General features: G+C 44.3%; 1 protein-coding gene across 1 annotated transcript in view; it reads left to right on the top strand.

Moving 5' to 3' along the window:
* The window catches only part of arhgap44a (Rho GTPase activating protein 44a), a gene marked incomplete at both ends in the record, with an annotated part of 66,355 nt that overhangs the window by 20,762 nt on the left and 24,476 nt on the right, over positions 1-21,117 (top strand). Inside the window, 11 exon segments of the mRNA XM_080723953.1 lie at positions 6,379-6,418; positions 7,824-7,943; positions 9,399-9,475; positions 10,878-10,989; positions 11,883-11,959; positions 14,507-14,621; positions 15,923-15,991; positions 16,172-16,253; positions 17,278-17,405; positions 19,024-19,135; positions 20,877-20,958. Of these exon segments, the coding sequence (XP_080580079.1) occupies positions 6,379-6,418; positions 7,824-7,943; positions 9,399-9,475; positions 10,878-10,989; positions 11,883-11,959; positions 14,507-14,621; positions 15,923-15,991; positions 16,172-16,253; positions 17,278-17,405; positions 19,024-19,135; positions 20,877-20,958 (1,014 nt within the window).

The raw sequence follows: 21,117 nt of genomic DNA, 5'->3' as shown, positions 1-21,117 counted from the left end.
GCCGATACCCTGGGAAGGAAATGCCTTCCGTCTGAAAACAAACGCGCTGTGAAACCTCGTATCTCCAAGTTTCACATTTGTATGTTTTTTCGCAAAGTAAAGCCCTGCTTCATCATACAAGGCCTTCGCACAAAGGTAGTGAAAACAGCAGATCTACAAGCACACAACGCCTCGCGGTGCGAGGCGTTGTGTGCTTGTAGATCGGCTGTTTTCACTAGTTTAAATCATTTTTAAAATGATAAATGCAAAACGAACGGTTTTGGACATACAAGGTTTCCACCCGACAACGACAATATACTGTCTTCTTGTTTTGATGGCACGATGGGTTGACTTATCACAAGAGAGCCCTTGATGCCCTTGATCCCTCCACCCGTCCGTCTGTCCAATAGTCCAACGGTCCATCTATCGCTCCATCCACCCATCCATCTTGTTACAAACAAGACACGCACTCCTCCTAAACCTCGCTATCGTCTCGGGCTTCCTGGTGGACGGCTGTCACATCTGCACTGCCGGATCCCCGCTGGTCTCCCTCGGCTGCCATGCCCTCCCATGGACACCTCCACCAACCAATGGAAGACCAGAAACACTCCGACGAGCTTGCAGCTGCGCCACAGACCCCCCACCCCTGGCTGCACGCTCAGCATGGAAGATGTGTGACACTCTGCTCCGCCAAAGATTAGATTGTTTTTACAAGTTCAAGAATGAAAAACATGTTGTTGTCTTTTTTTGTTGAGGCTGCGGCAGCAGCAACGCAGGATTAAGCTGTGGCCAAATTCATAGTGCCTCTTCCGAGCTATTTTCGTCTTCCTTTGCCTCGTGATTGGCAATCTGCAATCGCACTTGCAGCGTCATGCCAGAAATCTCTCTCTTCTACAGTATATCTTCCTCTCTCTCTCTCTCTCTCTCTCTCTCTCTCTCTCTCTCTCTCTCTCTCTCTCTCTCTCTCCCCCATTCGCGCACACATGCACACATTGCTTGTCTTTGCAGGCCCAGTGAGCAGAGCAGAGCGTTTTTTTCCAAAAGGCTGGTTGTGATTAGATCCAACAGTACATGGGTTGACCCAATTCCCATGGCTTTATTCTCCCTACGCCCATCTTGGCACTAAGAATGAGGATGCTAATAACTGAGCTCATCAGAGCTCGTTATCTCTCTAGTCGGCCACAATGTACTGTACATAGTACGTAGTAGGACGTCCATTAATGACTGCATCAGCATTAAATATACGGATTGGAATGCTTTTGTTTCCAGCCATCTTTTGCCATCGGTTGTCTTCAAAACAAGAGCGTACAACAATACGGGACGCTCTGGATCAGAAAGAGCCGTTGTGCATTGTGATGGACAGCTTTGTAACAGAGGCCTCCTTACATGAAAAGAGCATTTCAGCCTTGTGCACGTGTTGATGTATTTTTGGGCTCACCGTTTGAATAATAGAGCAGAAAGCGAGGCCTATTCTAGCGCTGCCATAAGTACAGTAAACCTTGCCTGGAAACCAAGACGAGATCTGACAGAGCCCGTTCTCTTAGTCGCGGCAGAGAGATGATGTCCGTTTTTGTTCGTAAAGAATTGACAGAAAATGGCTATTATTCTGATTGGCACGGGCCTGGTTCGGGCACAATACTAGGAAGAGGCTATAGTGCAGACAGGGAGGGGACGGGAGGTGGGAAGAGAGTCTTTATGGCTGGTGGCGGGCTGTTGCTGGGGGGTCTACAGTGCAGGCCCGCTTTTTGACTCATATTAACCCCGCTGAGAGGTCAGACTGTATATCCTCACTGTCGGGCGGAAACCTCATATCTCCAAGTTTCAAATTTGCACGTTTCTTCGCAAATTAAAGCCGTACTTCATCATACAAAAGTGTCTCACAAAGGTAGTGAAAACAGCCGATCTGCAAGCACACAACGCCTCGCGATGCGAGGCGTTGTGTGCTTGCAGATCGGCTGTTTTCACTAGTTTAAACCGTTTTAAAAATAATAACAAAAAAAGGAATGTTTCGGACATACAAGGTTTCCACCCCGACAACGACCGATATCCCGGTCATTCTGCCCCGTCAGCCAGCAGCTCATTTTGAACAGGAAGTACATGTTATCCTCCGCTCTGATTGGGCAGTCCTGATAGTCCCTGGAATGTTGCTTTGGGGGGAGATACCGGCTCTAAGAGTGAAAGAGGTTCTTTCTTCAAACTATGCCGCACTTTTAGCCATTTGGGCATCAGCACAATTTGACAGCCGAGCTAGCGTTGATATAATTAATATAATTAACGATATGATATAAACGAGCGTGTCGTCTGCGGGCCTCTCTCGCCCCGTGCTCTTCATTTGGCAGAGCCTCCCACTACACACATATTTATGGTGTGCAGTGGTGTGCCCTTTTCCGAAGCTAATGGCCCATTCACCGTTCTGGATGAGTGGCTTTATCATCGTATGCCATTTCCTCCTCGTCCCTCGCTGGGGCGTCACAAGGGGGGGGGGGGGGGGGGGGATTGGGACTGAGTTACTAGGGCCCAAGGTGGAGGGGCCGTCATTTATTTTTAAGCGAACATTTGTAACTCAAATTTTGCTTCTGGGGGGTCCCTGGAACTACATTTTTTTTAGATGGGGGTCCGTGGCCAAATACATATCATTTTGGGGGTCCTTCACATGAAAAAGTTTGAGCACCACTGACCATAGAAACATAGGTTTTTCCAAAGACTGAGTTACTAGGGCTCAGGACTGAGTTACTAGGGCCCAAGGTGGAGGGGCCTTAATTATTTTATACTTCAGCTATTGAAAAATAGCAGATATACAAGCTCACAGTGCGGCACCGAGTGCCGAGCTGCGAGCTTGTAGATCTGTCGATTTTTGAAAAGTCATGAAAATGTGTGCAAATCTTTGAATATATGTATTTTTTTAAGCGAACATTTTTAACTCAAATTTTGCTTCTGGGGGGTCCCTGGAACTAAATATTTTGAGATGTGGGTCCGAGGCCAAATACATATCATTTTGGGCGTCCTTCACATGAAAAAGTTTGCGCACCACTGACCACAGAAACATAGGTTTTTCAAAGACTTTTTTTCAAAGACCTTTCACGATTTTTCAAAAATAGCAGATCTACGAGCTCGCAGCGCGGCACTCGGTGCCGCGCTGTGAGCTTGTATATCTGCTATTTTTCAGTAGTTAAAGCACAAAATAATGCCAAAGAACATTCATGGGGGGGGGGCCCGCAGTGAATCCTTATACCCAGGGCCCCGAATTTGGTGTGACGCCCCTGTCCCTCCTCGTCCTGTTGTCGAGCCCGTGCTCTTTCACATCGCTGCTGTCCTCCAGCTTGTTTTCTGTTCGGCCGTCGGAGTCGCTCGAGCGGTAAAGCGTGACGAACATATACGTCGAGGCATCTAGCCGCTACCCTTGTTATTAATTAATCAGTCAATTAATTAATTAATCAATTGATTAATTAATTAACATGAACGTTATTATTATTATTCGCCAAGATCACGGGTGAGAGAAATTAACACAATGGAGAGTCACGGAATGACCAATACAGTTACACACTATTATTTGCTACTCTACTACTGTAGATAGATAGACACGCACGCACGCACGCACGCACGCACGCACGCACGCACGCACGCACACACACACACACACACACACACACAGCACATCTGGATCATCTCGCCCATGCAAGATGAGTCCGGTCTCGCAGGGGTTTATCATATAAAGAATACACTCAATGGAACTTCTACTTATAATACATAACAGCTGGGGACCTTATTCAATATAAAGCATTCAGCTGCTCCGTGGTATTGGGAAATGTTTTGGCAAAGACACAATGCAACAGGGATTCATGTACGTCTTATAGAGAGGGCCTCAGAGTCCCGGTGAGGTATTCTGTTATTGCTAATCAAAGGTATATACGTTGTCTGTATACACGTATGTGTCATCGTGAGCTCATAGCCAAACAGAGCAAATATTTCATCTATTTCATTTACCCCAGATGTGTTCTCATAGGTGCACAGTTCAGTTTCTTCCCCTGGGTATTTGAGAGACCGTGTGGGGCCCACACAGTAAAATCCTCAGATTTCACTTAACCACATGAACCCTGGCGTCACTATTCTGGGCATGTCATAATTAGTGAACATTCAGCAAAAACAGGCAAACATTCTGTGAAAATAGCAGATCTACAAGCACACAATGTGATGCCATTGGCTATTTTCAGAAAAGAGATTTGGTGTAGAGGGGGGCAAAGGAGGTAGCCGAGAGAGAAAAAGGAACCCAAATGAATCTGGAAGGGCAGAATGCCACCACTGGTCCTCACAGAAACAACCATAGCATTGTTAATAACAAAACCCTACAATCTAAAATATACATCAGGTGTTTTCCATCCATAGAGAGAAATGTGTTTTCCAGTCCTGTCTTAGAGAAATCAAAGGTGAAGATGATGTGTATTGCCAATCAATCAGGCTTAAATATAAGAAATATACAAATATAAGTTTTCAGAGTAACACAGTGCCCCTGGCAGAGCTGATGTCTTCAGGGGAAACATATACCTGGCAACTGTTTTAGATTTTTTTTCTCCCCAATTCAATCGCAATCGTGTAGTTCCTGTCACTGCCAACCTTTACTATTGGTCAGGGGAGGGTGTCGAAAACCACTCAACCGAACCCTACGGACAGTCAGATGTTTGACCAGGAGTGTGTCACGCATCTTGAGTATAGGGGTCATCAATATAAGACTTCCGTGGCAAATGTTTAGATTTTCCGTTTGTACACACTATTATAATGTTCTTATTTTGATCATCAAGACCCAATTACTGAACGTCTAGCCTCCAGGTTTTCTTTGGAATATGTTTGACACTTATTTACTACGACACTATGGCACATTAGGAGTCCAGCTAGTAGCCTAATGTTTTATTTGCAAGGATCCCTTTACGGCAGGGGTCTTCAACAGGGGGTCCGGGACCCCTAGGGGGTCCTCAGAGTTACTATAGGGGGTCCTCCAAATCTTTGTGTGGTAGAAACATTTTTTTTATTGCGACCGTAGGTCGCACTTACTACAGAAAGCTGCTCGAGGTGTCCGTGCGTCCGTCCGTCAGTCAGTCCGTCACACCTCACACGTCACACTTTTGCCCTGCTCATATCTCGGCCACCGTTGGCCCGATCCATGCCAAAATTTCCACACAAACTCCTTGCCTGCCAAACTACAACCTCCAAGGACCCCCAGAGTTCCAGGGACCCCCAGGTCCCTGGGGGACCCCCAGGTGTAAAAAAAATACCAAATGTGCAAAAATTACCAAATGACCACCCCAACGGGGCTGCTCACGGGGAATTCCCGGGGACCACCCACTCCTGGTGCTCCAGAACGGATGCAAAAGTGGTGGCGCCCCCAGTGGAGGACCCCCTGCCACTGCAGCTCACATAAAATGCCGTAACTCGGGCTAGGAGCGTCCGGGAGAGCCGGGGCCGGTACCTAATCGTCCGCCAAGGCAACGCGGACACCCCACCCCTCATTTCTCAAATGGCCCTCTTCTAGCGCCACCTACAGGCCGATTTTTAAAACACATTTTTGGCCACTGCTCCTACAGTTTTGGCCCTCAAATCACGGAAATCACTACACAGTATGTCTACACTCATGTCATCAACATGGATCCGGAAGTTTTTGGAAAAACAAATTTTTGCCCTATTTGTGGAGATAAGTGACCTACGGTCGCTTATCTCCCGATTAGGGAGTCTTACTGGTAGTAACCACCTGAACCCTAGTGTCCTTATTCTGAGAACTTTAGCCAAAAATAGCAGATCTACAAGCTCACAACGCCTCGCACTGCGAGGCGTTGTGAGCTTGTAGATCAGCTATTTTTGGCAAAGAGCTTTTTATAGAGGGGGAAAAGAGCAGACTAAGTACAGAATGAAAGGTCAAGTTTATTAAGTATTGACGGTTCAAGTGGTTAAATATCTGAAAACACAAATTGACATGAATCCAAAATACACTGATGATTGTGCTGTCAAACAAGGAAACTATAATATGGAATCTATGAACAGGTTGTGGGGGTCCCTGCATCATCTCTCTCTCAACTAAGGGGTCCTTGGCCTGAAAACGTTGAAGACCCCTGCTTTACGGGTCCATTTGGTTCCATTTGTACACTCCTTGCTGAAACAAACCTGCAAACACGGCTAATTGTGTTCCTGGGAGCACGACACGTAGCCTGCCAAGCCGGAGGCACCGTGGAGGAATCCAAGCACAGTTTCCGCGGCGATGGGCAGATATACTCTGACCCTGCATCACCACCCGGACAGGCGGACGCCCTCACACATGCCTAGTTGTTAGAAGTGCGATCGATGTTCCTTACAAGTGCTGCCAAATTCCCCCCACCCTCCGAAATCCTAACCGTTTTGTTTTCATCCTTACAGGGCTGAGAAAACAGAGGTGTTAAGCGACGATCTTTTACAGGTGAGCTGTGTTTGTGTGTGTGTTTGTCTGTGCCTGGGCGCACGTGTGCGGGTGCATGTGCATTTGTATGCATGCAGAGAAGGTAAAGTGGTCACCTGACCGAGCCAGGTGTTTGATTAAGTGATTGGTCTCCAATTGGGAAGCTGTGAGCTTGTCATTGTTCAGCCTGTTCTATTCCAAGAGGTGTAAATAACATGATTAAAGGTGTGATCAGCTGTGTATAGGTTACACACTGCATTGATGACACTAAGCATGTCATTTTATATTGGCTTGTTTGGAGCTTGCATGTGTGCGTGCTTGTGTCCAGTGCTGGAAAGCAACTAAGTATTGTACAAAAAAATGCATTTTTGGGTCCAGGATCAATGGCGGTACATTTATTGTAATCAAATTATTGTGTGTGTTTAACCCCAACCCTATTATATACTTAGGCTATTAAGTAATTGCTGATCTACAAGCTCACAACAAGATGCATTGTGAGCTTGTAGATCTGCTATTTTCAAGATATTTTTATACATTTTATACATTTGAAAACTTGTGAAATGGGACATTATGCATACTTTCTACTTCTGGTTCTTTAAGTACATTTTGATGCCAATACTTTTGTACCTTTACCCAAGTGAATGTTGAAATCCAGACTTGTATGTGTAACAGAGTATTTCTACATGGCGGTATTGATACTTTTACTCAAGTAAAACATTTGAATATTTCTTCCACCACTGCTTGCTTGGGGCTTGTCCTGTAATTCCCGGGTGTATGCATGCATTATGCACCCAGCCCTCTGATGTGTGTGTGCTCAGTGGCGTCAGTTCAGCAAAAGCTAGGGTATGGCAAAGATGGGAGTCCTCATGGAAAAGAGGCATTACATTTTGTATAACACGGTTCTATTGTGAAAATAGCAGATCTACATGCTCACAACGCCTCGCGCTGCGAGGCGTTGTGAACATGTAGATCGGCTATTTTCACAATGTCTGTAAAAAAAAAGTTTTGACAGTTTTTTACACTGGTTTCTACGGTTTCTTGGGCTGGATATGGCAGCCTGGAACAGTTGTTCAAGTGCAGCTAAACTTAGCATGTTAGTAAACGTGCCACAATTAACAATAATGCATTGCACCTGTGCAGCTGACCTGCGGAACCTGGGAATATACCATTTTGTCAAGATGGGGAGAATACAAGTGTGGAAAATATAATTATAATACCCTTTTAAAGTGACCATTTTGTAAAATTTTGCATTTGTAGTTATTTTAATGTAATTTAACAACATAATAACCAGCACAGATAGACAAAGAGACATTCATGGATTTATATTTAAAAGTAACTTTTTATTTTCCCCCCTGGACCCAGGGTATGGCAGCTGCATACCCCTGCCATACCCAATTGACGCCCCTGTGTGTGCTCTTTGGACCAGGTGGAGAAGCGTCTGGACCTGGTGAAGGCGGTGACCCACAGCACCCACAAGAAGCTGACCGCCTGCCTGCAAGGCCAGCAGGGAGCCGACGTGGAGAAGAGATCTGTCAAGTCACCCTCCGTAAGTCAGTGATCCTCAAACCTTTTCATTTAGGGATGTACCGAAAGGAAAATTATTGGCCAAAACCAGGGACGTGCTGGGCCCCTGATTCAGCCCGGGAAAAAGAGTTGGAGAGGCCCTCGTTGCGCGCTATAGAGAGAGATCTCTATAGCACTAGTGCTACTCAAAGATTTGTATGATGAAGCAGGGCTTTGCTTTGCGAAAAAATCTTCAAATTTGAAACTTGGAGATACGAGAATGAAACGAAGGCCGACATTTTATTTTTATTTTTTTCCAAATGGCCGGCCTGCACCGGCCAGGAATGAACCGGCCGTTCGGGAGTTGTCCCGCTTTTCCCAATGGCCAGCACGTCCCTGGCCAAAACCGAATACCGAATATAGGAAACACTTGGCCGAATACCGAATACCGAATACCGAATAACCGAATTCTTAATTATATATACTTTTTTTTTGCTGTCATGGCTGTGCTGTGAATTATTTACTATTGTGTAGTAAATTTGTAATAAAAGACAATATGTCTCAAAATATTAACATGCCATACAGCTGAATTATTGTAAAATAAAGAAATATCAATGTAAAAAATTATGTAAATTATTAAAATAGACCTATACATATTGAATAGCCTATACATTATTCGGTAGTATTCGGTATTCAGTATTCGGTATTTGGTATTCGGTACTATTCGGTAATAGTTATTCGGCCATAAAATCAAACCGAACCGAAACCGAATATGCATTTTTTGGCACAATTCGGACGAATATTCGGTGCATCCCTATTTTCATTCAAAGGACCTCCAGTTTGATGTTGTCGTTGTCGGTTTGAAACCTTGTATGTCCAAAACTGTTCCTTTTTTTATTATTATTATTATAAAAACGAGTTAAAGTAGTGAAAATAGCCGATCTACAAGCATCGCGAGGCGTTGTGTGCTTGTAGATCTTCTATTTTCACTACTTTTGTGCAACACTCTTGTATGATGATGCAGGGCGTTGATTTATGAAAGAACGTACTATTTTGAATTTGGGAGATACGAGATTTCTGCCCGACAGTGACAATATGATATTTGACCTCTGGGGACCCCAGTCTATGCTGTGAAAGCGTTAAGTTGACTGACTCCTCAAGAAGGACCCCTGGGGGTCCCCGAACCACCACTGCCCGTAAGTAACCGCATCCGCCCAGTCACTCCAAACCCCGACTGATGACGTCATGGACTGGCATTACATGACGCAACACGTGTTTTGGGTGTTATTGTGATTGGTGATTTAATAACATTATTATAAGGTGTTGCATGACAAATTATTAACCCTATTTTGTACTCTGGCATTTTGAAAGTAGCACATTTTTGACAGGTCTAGAAAACATTTTGATAAAAAATAAGGACACTAGGGTTAAAGTGGTTGATGAGACATAATACAATGTGACACAATACGAATGCTATACTATTTCTCTCTGCTATCAGAAAAAGCTACCACTCACCACCCTGGCACAATGTATGGTAGAGGGGGCAGCAGTATTAGGAGACGACTCCCTACTTGGGTAAGTCAAATATGTATATACAAATATGTGCACACACCCTGGGTCTTACACTTGAGCCTAATTTATACTTGTTAGAAATAAGCAGATTTTCAGTTATTTTTGGCGGGCGACACTGTCATCGTGGCACAAAGTGTAAATTAGGCTTTACACCGGCTTTCACACGCACATTCACACACACTTGTAGGTGTGTGTGCGCACACAGTCATTGTTAATTATTGAGTCAGTGAAATTTGTCTGTTCTCACGGCTCCTCTTGTGCATTTAAATTCCGTCAGATTGGCTTTAGTGTCTGTTCGTGTGTGTGTCTGTACGCAGCTAATCTCCGGCACCGTTGGCCCAATCAACGTGAAAATGTGCACACACACTCCCCCAATGCCTGTTATAGCGCCTCCGGGAGGCCAATTTTCTTTTTCTTTTTTAAAAATAAATGACTCCTACAGATTTTGTCTCTATCTCTATAGTCATGTGATCAATCCGGATCTGTCCGATTTTTCATAGGCCATCCTGATAAGATTGGCATCCATATCAGCGACAAATTACTATGTACATATCAATCCCCACCTAATGTCCATCGCAACTGAACCCATCATCATGAAACTTACCTAAACACCCCAAATACGCCACTAAACAACCTCCACCCAAAAACAGTCTGACTAGAACACTACAAGAAGCCACTTCATAACAACAGAATTAACAGTAACTCAACACAAAACTATATTCTACACTCTCACAAATCAATTGTGCAATAACATCAACATTAATCCCCCGACTTCTACAGATTCCACTCAGTTCTATAATGACTGAATTCTGAACATCCTTGGCCAACAATAACCTACCTGACCTGTGCTCCGAGGACTGGGAGCACCTTTTGTAGTGAGACATTGTGATTGGCTGTGGTGGTGGTGTTGTTGGTTGTGAATAGAAGTCATAATGCTGCATAATCGCCGTACGGTATATGCCGTACGGGCATCAGAGATCATCACGTTCACCCCTGTCTGTCTGTGTGTCCCTGTTTGTCTGTGCGTGCAATTATTTGAGATAATCACAATTGTTCTGCATAATCTTCATAATCGTTTCCATGCTGAAAAAGTTCGTATAGTTTAGTTTTTTCAAAAAGTATTGGAAATAGCAGATCTACAAGCTCGCAATGCATCACATCACGATACGTTGTGAGCTTGTAGATCGGCTATTTGTGCGACAATTAATCGCCAAGTAAAATGTCATAATCGTGACTTTGCAGGACTTTGATTTACGTTGTATTGAATGTGAGGATTTCGTGGACTTTGCTGTGATTAGACGTGGTGATGTTATTGACTTTGTGATCGGATGTCACGTTGCTGCTGACTTTGTGATCAGACGTGTGGAGTGATATTGACCTCTGTGATGTGGATGTGGCCAAACAGGAAGATGCTGAGGATGTGTGGGGAGACGGAGGAGAGGCTGGCTCAGGAGCTCGTCCACTTCGAGCACCAGATAGAGAGCGACGTGGTGGAGCCTCTCTATGAGCTCGCCGAGGTGAGCCACACAAACCACTAACACAGTGCCGGTTCTAGGTCTATAGGTGGCCCTATGCAAGATTATTTTAGGTGGCCCCCCACTGACGGATGTACGCAAAAGCGTGCATCCGTCAGTGGGGGGCCACCTAAAATAATCTGCAGCACCAGATCAAAAATGGCATATTGACTTGCTCATGAATCAAATACAGGCAGCCAGGCCTATAGTGAAGTTGGGGATTATGGGGAAGGAGGAAGGGGGAGGGCATATTAAAATAATAATTCTACCACTTTTTGTGGTCACATGTTCAGATACTGGATTCTGATTGGCTTAAAACAGTGGTAAATCAGTCAACAACCTTGAGTTGGCTAATGGACCCCGCCCACTGTTGTGTTGCAGTTGTAACATTTGCAAGTTACAACTGTGTTTTCTTTAATTTATATGGTAGAAGTGGTAGAAAAGCAATTTACCATTCGAGGGTCGTGGGTTGTTGGCTGATTTACCACTGTTTCGGGGTTGTTTGGCACTCGGCTTCACCTCGTGCCACAACCCTGAAACAGTGGTTCCGGTAAATCAGCCAACAACCCACTCCCTCTCATGGTAAATGGCTTACTGCTAGTTTTTGGATAGGGGATACATGACATAATGTTACAAATCTTCTTCCTGTGATGTGGCCCCCTTATTGGTTGTGGCCCCAAGCGACCGCTTATATTGCTTATGCCTGCATAACCGGCCCTGCACTAACAGGCACTATCATGACAGCTTTGTCCTTAATGTGACTGCAGGAGATTGAATTACAGAGCAAATCTGTCCCATTTTAGCAGTAATAAAATCAGCGAATTTCTTTTGTGAGAGGTAATCCTCCTGTCCCGCGGATTAATTATTGGACTTGTGTTTAATTTCCTGTGTCGTAGGTGGACATCCCCAACATCCAGAAGCAGAGGAAACACTTAGCTAAGCTTGTATTGGACATGGACTCATCCCGCACAAGGTGAAGCGCACTCGTCCCTCTCATCGTTTGTTGTTCATTCCTTTAAGGCAGTGGTTCTCAAGAAGGGGGGTCCCCACATTATTTTGGGGGGTCCCCAGATGATTAACTTAACTCAAACTCTGCCCTCAAAATACCCCTTTGTACCCCTTCTCTGCCATGCCCGTAGAACCCGTAAATGTAATAAAAATTAATTAAAAACATTTTTTTTTATCGAAGCCGAACTAAAATAGGCCGGAACTAATGCTCCGTGATCGGTTTCTACACGGACACATTATTGAGCGGACAACTTAACATTGGAGTCCCTGAACCGGAAGCGGAAGTCCGTCCTCTATTTTGGCCCGTAAGCTTTCTGTCTGAACTCCGCGGCTTACAGATGGAGAACTTATTGATCAATTGAAAAAGTTTCAACGGATTTGAGAAGCTGATGGAATACGCGAACACACGATGCATAGCAGTGTCCGATCACGCACGATGGGAACTGGACGAGCGCCCACGTTAACCGGTAGGAGAAGCCGGCAGTGAAAGACATAGAGAAATTAACGGGCTTTACGGCCGTAAACTACGAATGAGTTAATGTGCAACATTCTTTTCAAACCAACATAAAGTTTAAGTGTATAGAGGGTATATGCACATTTCTAAAGTGACAATTGAAGGAATTTTTAATACCTCTAAAATGACAAATATAACATTGTCCAAATTGTCAAATATTAGAGGCAGAATTTGTGAAAATAGTCGATCTACATGCTCACAACGCCTCGCGTTGGGAGGCGTTGTGAGCATGTGCCGATGTCTCTGGTTGACATTGGCACATTTCACTCAGGTTTTTTCATCTCACTCATGTCACTTTGGTTGCTGACCTCACTCAGCAACAAAATATAAATAAAATAATTAAAAATTAAAATAAAACAATTCACAGGAGGCAGATGCTTTTTTGAGAGTAAAAAACTAAAAAAGAAGAAGAAGACATGCATGACATGCATGATCTGGGCAGATTACCCCAGGAAATGTGACAATGTGAACCAGAGACATCGGTAGATCTCTCACGCTGCTATACTGTACGTGCATACGGTGAACCACACAGTTCAGCCCACTTTTCTACATCAATAATCCCAGCTCAGCTCACGCTGCCACAGTGACTCAAGTCCAAGCTCACGTTAGCATGTTGTCATCGCTATATTATTATGCATTTATATGTACAGTACATCACTGCATCCCAATGTAGACATGTTGAAAACAATTCTCTCACTACAGTACAACTAGTTCAATTGATTTCTTAAGATGTAGGCTATAGGGGGTTTTAGCCTGCTAGCCAGATAACTGATGAATCATTTAGCTGCCTGAGACGCCTTTTCAAAGGCACAGCTTGTGCTGCCCATGCCATGGTGTATGTTTATTTGCCTGCATTAAATATGAAGTGCCATGATTTATTTCCCCCCTAAAACATGATTATCAGGTATTATGACTATATACTAGGAGGAGGGTGTTTTCCAAAAGAGTGTACAGAAAGACCTAAAACTAGTTTTTTATGTGACCACACCCACCAGTGACCCAGCTGAAGTTAGCCACACCCACAGTGTTGGGTGAATGTTAAAAGGGTAGGGGATGATTATATGATGTCATTTACTTACTGTTTTTGGATTGGCACTTTTGACCCACAAGGTGTCAGCCACCGGGAAGAAATCCAAACTGGGACGTGCTGGCCATTGGGAAAAACGGGACAGCTCCCGAACGGCCGGTTCATTCCCGGCCGGTCCAGGCCGGTCATTAGGAAAGAAATTAAAAATAAAATGTCACTGTCGGGCAAAAACCTTGTATCTCCAAGTTTCAAATGTATAATATTTTTCACAAAGCAAAGCCCTGCTTCATCATACAAGGCCATTGCACAAAAGTAGTGAAAACAGCAGATCTACAAGCACACAACGCCTTGTAGATCGGCTGTTTTCACTAGTTTAAATAATTTTTTAAATGATAAATACAAAACAAACAGTTTTGGACATACAAGGTTTTCACCCGACAACAACAAAATATAACTCATGTAATTGGCCCACTGGCTTGTCACTTGTCATGATCTGAAATGGCAAATCTTTGAGTAGCAGCAGCAGCGCTATAGACGGGTTTCTTGTTTACAAACATTGAGACTAAATGCACAGCTGACTGTATCATGTAATCAATTCCGTCCAATCCCCAAACCTGTTGTTTTGGGGAGCGCTGGTTTCATTGGCTAATTTTGGTACCGACCCTGCGCACGCATCTAGTTGTTATCAGTGTAACGTGGACCCGTCTATAGAGAGAGATCTCTCTCTATAGCGTGCAATGAGGGCCTCTCCAACTCTTTTTCCCGGGCTGAATCAGGGGCCCAGCACGTCCCTGAATCCAAAATAAAAAGGGAATACATAATTGCTCATAACAACCACACCAGGGGGTCTAATGAAGTACTGTCAACCTCATAGACACTTGAAAACCGGAAAAAGAACAAAACTATGGCACCACCAGTTTAATGAATGTGAACTTATCAATAGTGATGCCTATTTTACGTCATGCTTGCAGATATCAACAGTCATCTAAGTCATCCAGTCACCCGAGCACTCAGCAGCCCGGTGCCAAAGCTGAGTCCCTCCGCGAGGAGATGGAGGAAGCAGCCAATCGAATGGAGATCTGCAGGGTGAGTCAACCTATCAGTGTGTCCACTACCAATATGTAGGGGAAAGTTACTCACATGTTTTACTTAAGTCAGGGGTCTTCAACATCTTCAGGCCAAGGACCCCTTTGTTGAGAGAGAGATGAAGCAGGGACCCCCACAACCTGTTAACTCATTTACCCCCATTTTAAGACCCCTTCTGAGGGTCCACACCGCCAGGATTTTGCCTACCTTTAACGTGGGCGCGCGCGCGAATCCATTGCGCGATGGTTCACCGATTCCATTCACAATACGATCCAGTCAGTGTAAGCTACAAAACCCAACAGCCTGCCATTTCCCAAAGCGAAACCGATTGAGCCCAGCGTGGGTGTTGCATGACATTAAACAGCATGGGATTTCGGCAGACAGGATACAGGCGTCGTTGTCCCGCCCCCCCATTTCCGTTTTGGAAGATTTGGATCCGGTTTTTGTGAATAGGGCCCTTCCATAGAGCGCTATGGACGGCGAATCGGCGATCATACTTTTTTGTTTTATAGTTATTAAAGCTAATTGATAACTCGTCATACTCGTCATAAGCAGAGTGGACCCATAAATATAGCTTGTCAAACTCGTCCTATGCAGTGGGTGAGTTAATAGATTCCATATAGTTTCATTTTTTGACAGCACAATCATCAGTGTATTTTGGAATCATGTCAATTTGTGTTTAGAGATATTTAACCTAACAGGGCATCATCTGGGATACAATCCCTTTTATGCCCATATATGGAGATCCCTAACAGAATCCCTTTTATGCCCATTCATGGAGATCCCTGCCCTGAGTATCTGACATCACTGTGGTGTCACCTGTTTATGCCCATATATGGAGATCCCTGCTCTGAGTATCTGTCATCACTGTGATGTCACCTGTGATGTCACAGTGATGTGTCAGGGAAACCACAGTGTCAGGCGTTACCCGTCCGGACGTCTGTCTGGACAGACACGGACAAGCTGTGACGGTTCTGATGGTAAACTGCGACCTACAGTCGCAAAACCAATATTTGTCTCTGAGATGTACAGTAATAGAGTAGACGTAAAGGTATGACAAATTGGACATACTCCAGTAAAGTAAAAAATACCTCAAAATAAGTAAAGTACTTGAGTACATAGTTTCCACCACTGTCAATATTCTTTAATTCCTCTGCTCAGCATGATTTATAACCTTCCCTTGGTAACAGACTTAATGGGATCACAACGTCACAATCATATCAGATATCTGGGACATCAATGAGATACATTTGTGAGAAATGTCTTAGGAGGTCACTGGTGTGCTCTACTTTCTTCCTCAGGATCAGTTGTCGGCGGATATGTACAATTTTGTGGCCAAAGAAATAGACTATGCAAACTACTTTCAGACGGTGAATATGTTTTCCTTCTCATCTCATATTGCTACAGTTAATTTGATCCAAATGCCATTTGCTATGTCCCGCTTATTCTTACAGTTAAACAATGCGTGGCACGTAATAGATTAGATGTTATGTTAGACCCGTTGCTGTAAAAGATTATATTATGTTGTTTGTAATTTGTTCCCTCTGCAGTTGATAGAAATACAGGCGGAGTATCATAGGAAGTCATTAGAGATTCTTCAGAGTATCCTGCCCCAGATTAAAGCCCACCAAGGTGAGCTTTGTGTGTGTGCGTGTGTGTGTGTGTGTGTGTGTGTGTGTGTGTGTGTGTGTGTGTGTGTGTGTGTGTGTGTGTGTGTGTGTGTGTGTGTGTGTGTGTGTGTGTGCGCGTGTATGTGTGCATGTGTTTGTGCGTGCGTGTGCGCTCGTGTGTGATGGGTCCAAGTATGCACTGAAGGGTGCTGTAAATAATGATATGTTTATACTGACAAAGCTACAGGCTACCATTCATTATCATATAAAGCGGCATGAAGACACAAACGAACGCCCGACACTTGTAGCTTTTGATGCTCGCTACAAACCTACAAAACAGCATTGAGCTGGCTTCAACATCAGACTGGCAGCTACGGTACAGCGCCACAAAATGAACAAAGTGTTGCTTAAGCATTTCCACTCACATTCTCTCTCCACACATGGAGAGAGAAGGGTTCTTGTAATGGGGGAACAACTCCTTATCACTTCAGTTCCCCTGTTCTTTTTAAACCTTCCTTTAAACCAAGCCTTTATGTTTATGTAGCTGCTACAAATGTTAAACAGCTTGAACTAAAGCTGGTTCAACTTCAGATACAAAGATGCAAAGCTAAAATCATGCCGTGTAGCTTTGTATCTTAAAATCATGCCGTGTAGCTTTGTATCTTTTGTATCTGCCAGTGGCTAGCATATCGTCGTTGTCGGGTGGAAACCGCGTATCTCCAAGTTTCAAATGTGTCCGTTCTTTCGCAAAGTAAGGCCCTGCTTCATCATACAAGGCTGTCGCTCAAAATTAGTGAAAACAGCAGATCTACAAGCACACAACGCCTCGCGGTGCGAGGCGTTGTGTGCTTGTAGATCGGCTGTTTTCACTATAGTTTCAAATCTTTTTTTAAATTATAAATGCAAAACGAACAGTTTTGGACATACAAGGTTTTCACCCGACAACAACGGTTTTCACCCGACAACGACGATATACTGTACTTCATTGCATGACAGCGTCGCTCTGCTCTGCTCTCCGAAACAACAGCCAGTGTGTTGTGTTGCAGAGGCGTGGGTGGAGAAGCCGTCCTATGGCAAGTCTCTGGAGGAACACCTGAACATCAGCGGGAGAGAGATCGCCTTCCCCATCGAGGCCTGTGTCACCATGCTGCTGGAGTGTGGCATGCAGGAGGAGGTACGCTGCAAAAACCCTGGGTGTTAACTCTCAAATACCTGGAACGCGCCCGAGTCGCGTTGGATTTTAAACACTTTAACCATTATTTTATGCTTTAACTTTAGAAAAATAGCAGATATACAAGCTCACAGCGCGGCACCGAGTGCCGCGCTGCGAGCTTGTAGATCTGCTATTTTTGAAAAATCGTGAAAATGTGTGCAAGTCTTTGAATATCTTTGAGCCGATCTATGACCCGACTTCTAAATCCTTCCCCTAAATCATGTTGTTCTCAAACTTTTTCATGTCAAGGACCCTCAAAATTACAGGCATTTGGCCACGGACCCCCATCTCAAAATATGTTGTTCCAGGGACCACCCAGAAGCAAATATTTGAGTTACAAATGTTCGCTTTTAAATAGATATATTCAAAGACTTGCAAAGAAAAATCATGATTTTTCAAAAATAGCAGATCTACAAGCTCGCAGCGCGGCACTCGGTGCCGCGCTGTGAGCTTGTATATCTGCTATTTTTCACTGGTTAAAGCATTCAATAATTCTAGGCCTAAATGGGTGTTAATTTAACTCTGAGCGTTTCCTAAGGAGCCCTACCGGGGTTCCTCAGTGTTTATTTGTACATTTGTAACTCAAAGAATGAACGCACAAATGGAACCAAATGGACGCACTCTCTGAGTTGCACAAACACTCTGCATTTCATAGTGCGGTGTTTCTCAAACATTCAAATTTCAAGGTCTGTCTTTAACTCTGGCAGTGTACAAATAGAACCAAATGAACATTTGCTTCCATTTGTACACCGTCAGAGTTACAGACTTGTATGGGTCAATTTAGACCCCCATAAAGGAACCCACAGAGTCCCTGGAATCCACTTTAAGAACCACTGTCATAGTGCATGGTTCACAGACATGGACACGGACACAAGTGCGTACTGTCGCAATGCACTTGCGTGTGTGTGCCGCTCAGATACACTGCTGACACTTATCTTTCAAGAAAGAGGAACTTTCAATGCCTTAGTTTAAATGCTGTAAATGAGCCACATGATGTGGCACTGTTTATTTATAAAAACGTCCCTCGTTGTGGCCAAACAGACTGTATCTCTGAGATGTTTGATGTTTAAAAGCAAACACAAGATATGTTCATCCGCCAGTGTTGAGTACAGTAATATACCGGTATGTATACTATACCAGAGGTCTTCAACATGGGGTCCCCAGAGTTACTACAGGGGGTCCTCCAAATCTTTCAGCGATTGAAACTTTTTTTTTCTCCTTTTTTATATTTCTAACCACTTGAACCCTAGCGTCCATATTCAGAAAACTGAGCAGAAAAAGAGCAGAATAAGTACAGAGTGAAAGGTCAATTTTATTAAGTATTGACGGTTCAAGTGGTTAAATATCTGAAAACACAAATTGACATGAATGCAAAATACACTGATGATCGTGCTGTCAAACGATGAAACTATATGGAATCTATGAACAGGTTGTGGAGGTCCCTGCTTCATCTCTCTCTCAACTAAGGGGTCCTTGGCCTGAAAACGTTGAAGACCCCTGTACTATACATATTTTTGTCAGTATACCTAACATAGAATAAAGGTTCAGATCTAATGCTCGCTGTGTGTTTGGTGCTCAGGGACTGTTCAGGGTGGCTCCCTCCAACTCCAAGCTGAAGAAGCTGAAAGCCTCGCTGGACTGTGGAGTTATGGATGTTCAGGAGTACTCGGCCGACCCGCACGCCATCGCAGGTTAAACCGCACCCACACAATACGCCTCGCTCGCAGCGCGTCGCCATGGCAACGCGCGACCCATCCGGGGTCACATGTTGTTGTAGCGTAAACGATAGATAGATGTATTCTTCACATCTGCGAGAACCTGTTCTGTTCTGTGGAAATCCCATCTATTGTACCTATTTGAAGGTCTTTGGGGTTACTTTTCAGATGTGCTTGTGTAGGTGGTAACAGGAAAACTCGACCTGAAACAAACTCGACCTCATTCGCACGACCGCGCGTTTCCCAACGGGTCTGTGGGCCTTAAGCTAGATGCAGAATAGACCAAAATCTAATCTTTGCTTCTGGGGGGTCCCTGGAACAAAATATTTTGCGATGGGGGTCCGTGGCCAAATACATATCATTCTGGGGGTCCTTGACATGACAAAGTTTAAGAAACACTGATAGCAACATACTTTTTTTTTTCCAGAAAACTGTTAGGATTTAGAAGACATTTGTAGAATGTGCCTATCTGTGGTTAAGGACCCCCAAAATATGTTTTTGGCCGCGGACCCCCATCTCAAAATATTTTGTCCCACGGATGGACCCCTATCGCAAAATATTTTGTTCCAGGGACCTCCCAGAAGCAAAGATTAGATTTCTGTCTATTCTGCATCTAGCTTAAGGTCACAGACCCGCTGGGAAACGCGCGGTCGTGCGAATGAGGTCGAGTTTGTTTTAGGTGGAGTTTTCCTGTATTCGTGTAGCTCAGGTGTTACATGTGATAGGTCTCCTGTGTTGTTGTGTGTGGACCACAGGAAGAGTATCTGCTACGGCAGTGGTTCTCAACCTGTGGGTCGGGACCCCCAGGGGGGGTCCCCAAATAATTTTGGGGGTGGTCCCCAGATGATGAACTTAATGTGCAACATTGTTTTCTCACTCACTCTCACACCAACATAAGGTTTAAGTGTATAGAGGGTATTTGCCCATGTCTAAAGTGACAATTTAAGGACGTTTTAATACATCTAAAATGAAAGATTATTGGTCAAATTGTCAAATATTGACAATTATTGGTCACATTGTCAAATATTAGAGGCTGAAATTGTGAAAATAGCTGATCTACAAGCTCACAACCCCTCGCAACGCGAGGGGTTGTGAGCATGTAGATCTGCTATTTTCACAATATGTTATACAAAATGTAATGCCTCAACTCTTATTGCTCGTAGGGTTTATTTTTTGTTTATTTTGGGGGTCACAGCCTGAAAAGGTTGAGAACCACTGTGCTACAGTACCTTGGTGGCAGCTAACAGGGATCCAAATAAAGAAAAAAATAAAGCTCCTGATGCATCCTAAACCAATGTTTTTAATTATTTTGACTAGCGTGACGTTTGCCACACAGACAGACTGCCTTGTTCTCTGCCCCCCTTGATACGTGGTTGCCTATAAAAGCGCTCTCCACGTCCAACCGCTTTAGACGAAGCAGCAATGTGTAGAGTAATATGAATCTGTCAGCTGCATTAGCTGCTAGTGTAGGATGGGGTGGATGTGGGGGCAGGGCCTGATCATTCTTCTGACGAGAGAGAAAAACCACATCTCCCCTAAGGTCTAATGAGATTCTACCCTCTCTCTCTCTCTCTCCCTCTCGCTTTCGCTGTCTTACCCTCTGTCTCTGTCTCTCTCTGTCTCTTTTCTCTCTCCCCTTCATTCTCTCACTCTCTCTCTCTCTCTCTCTCTCTCTCTCTCTCTCGAACTCCGTCCATCCTCTTCTTCTTCTCCTCAGGCGCTCTGAAGTCGTACCTCCGTGAGCTCCCTGAGCCACTGATGACCACTGAACTTTACGACGAGTGGATTCAGGCGTCCAAGTGCGTACAGAACCGCTTCCTTAATGAAACTGAACACAGCATTTTAGATTGCACCCTTAGGTACCATGGTAAAATAAAATAATAAGAGTAGGGGCGGTGGGTGGGGAACACAGAAAGTAGCCTAAAATTCGTTCTACCAACATTCTCACATGAAAAGCA

This window comes from Nannobrachium achirus (assembly GCF_963921795.1).
Source record: "Nannobrachium achirus genome assembly, chromosome: 4".
Classification (NCBI taxonomy): domain Eukaryota; kingdom Metazoa; phylum Chordata; class Actinopteri; order Myctophiformes; family Myctophidae; genus Nannobrachium; species Nannobrachium achirus.
This window is presented reverse-complemented; position numbering and strand designations above follow the sequence as displayed.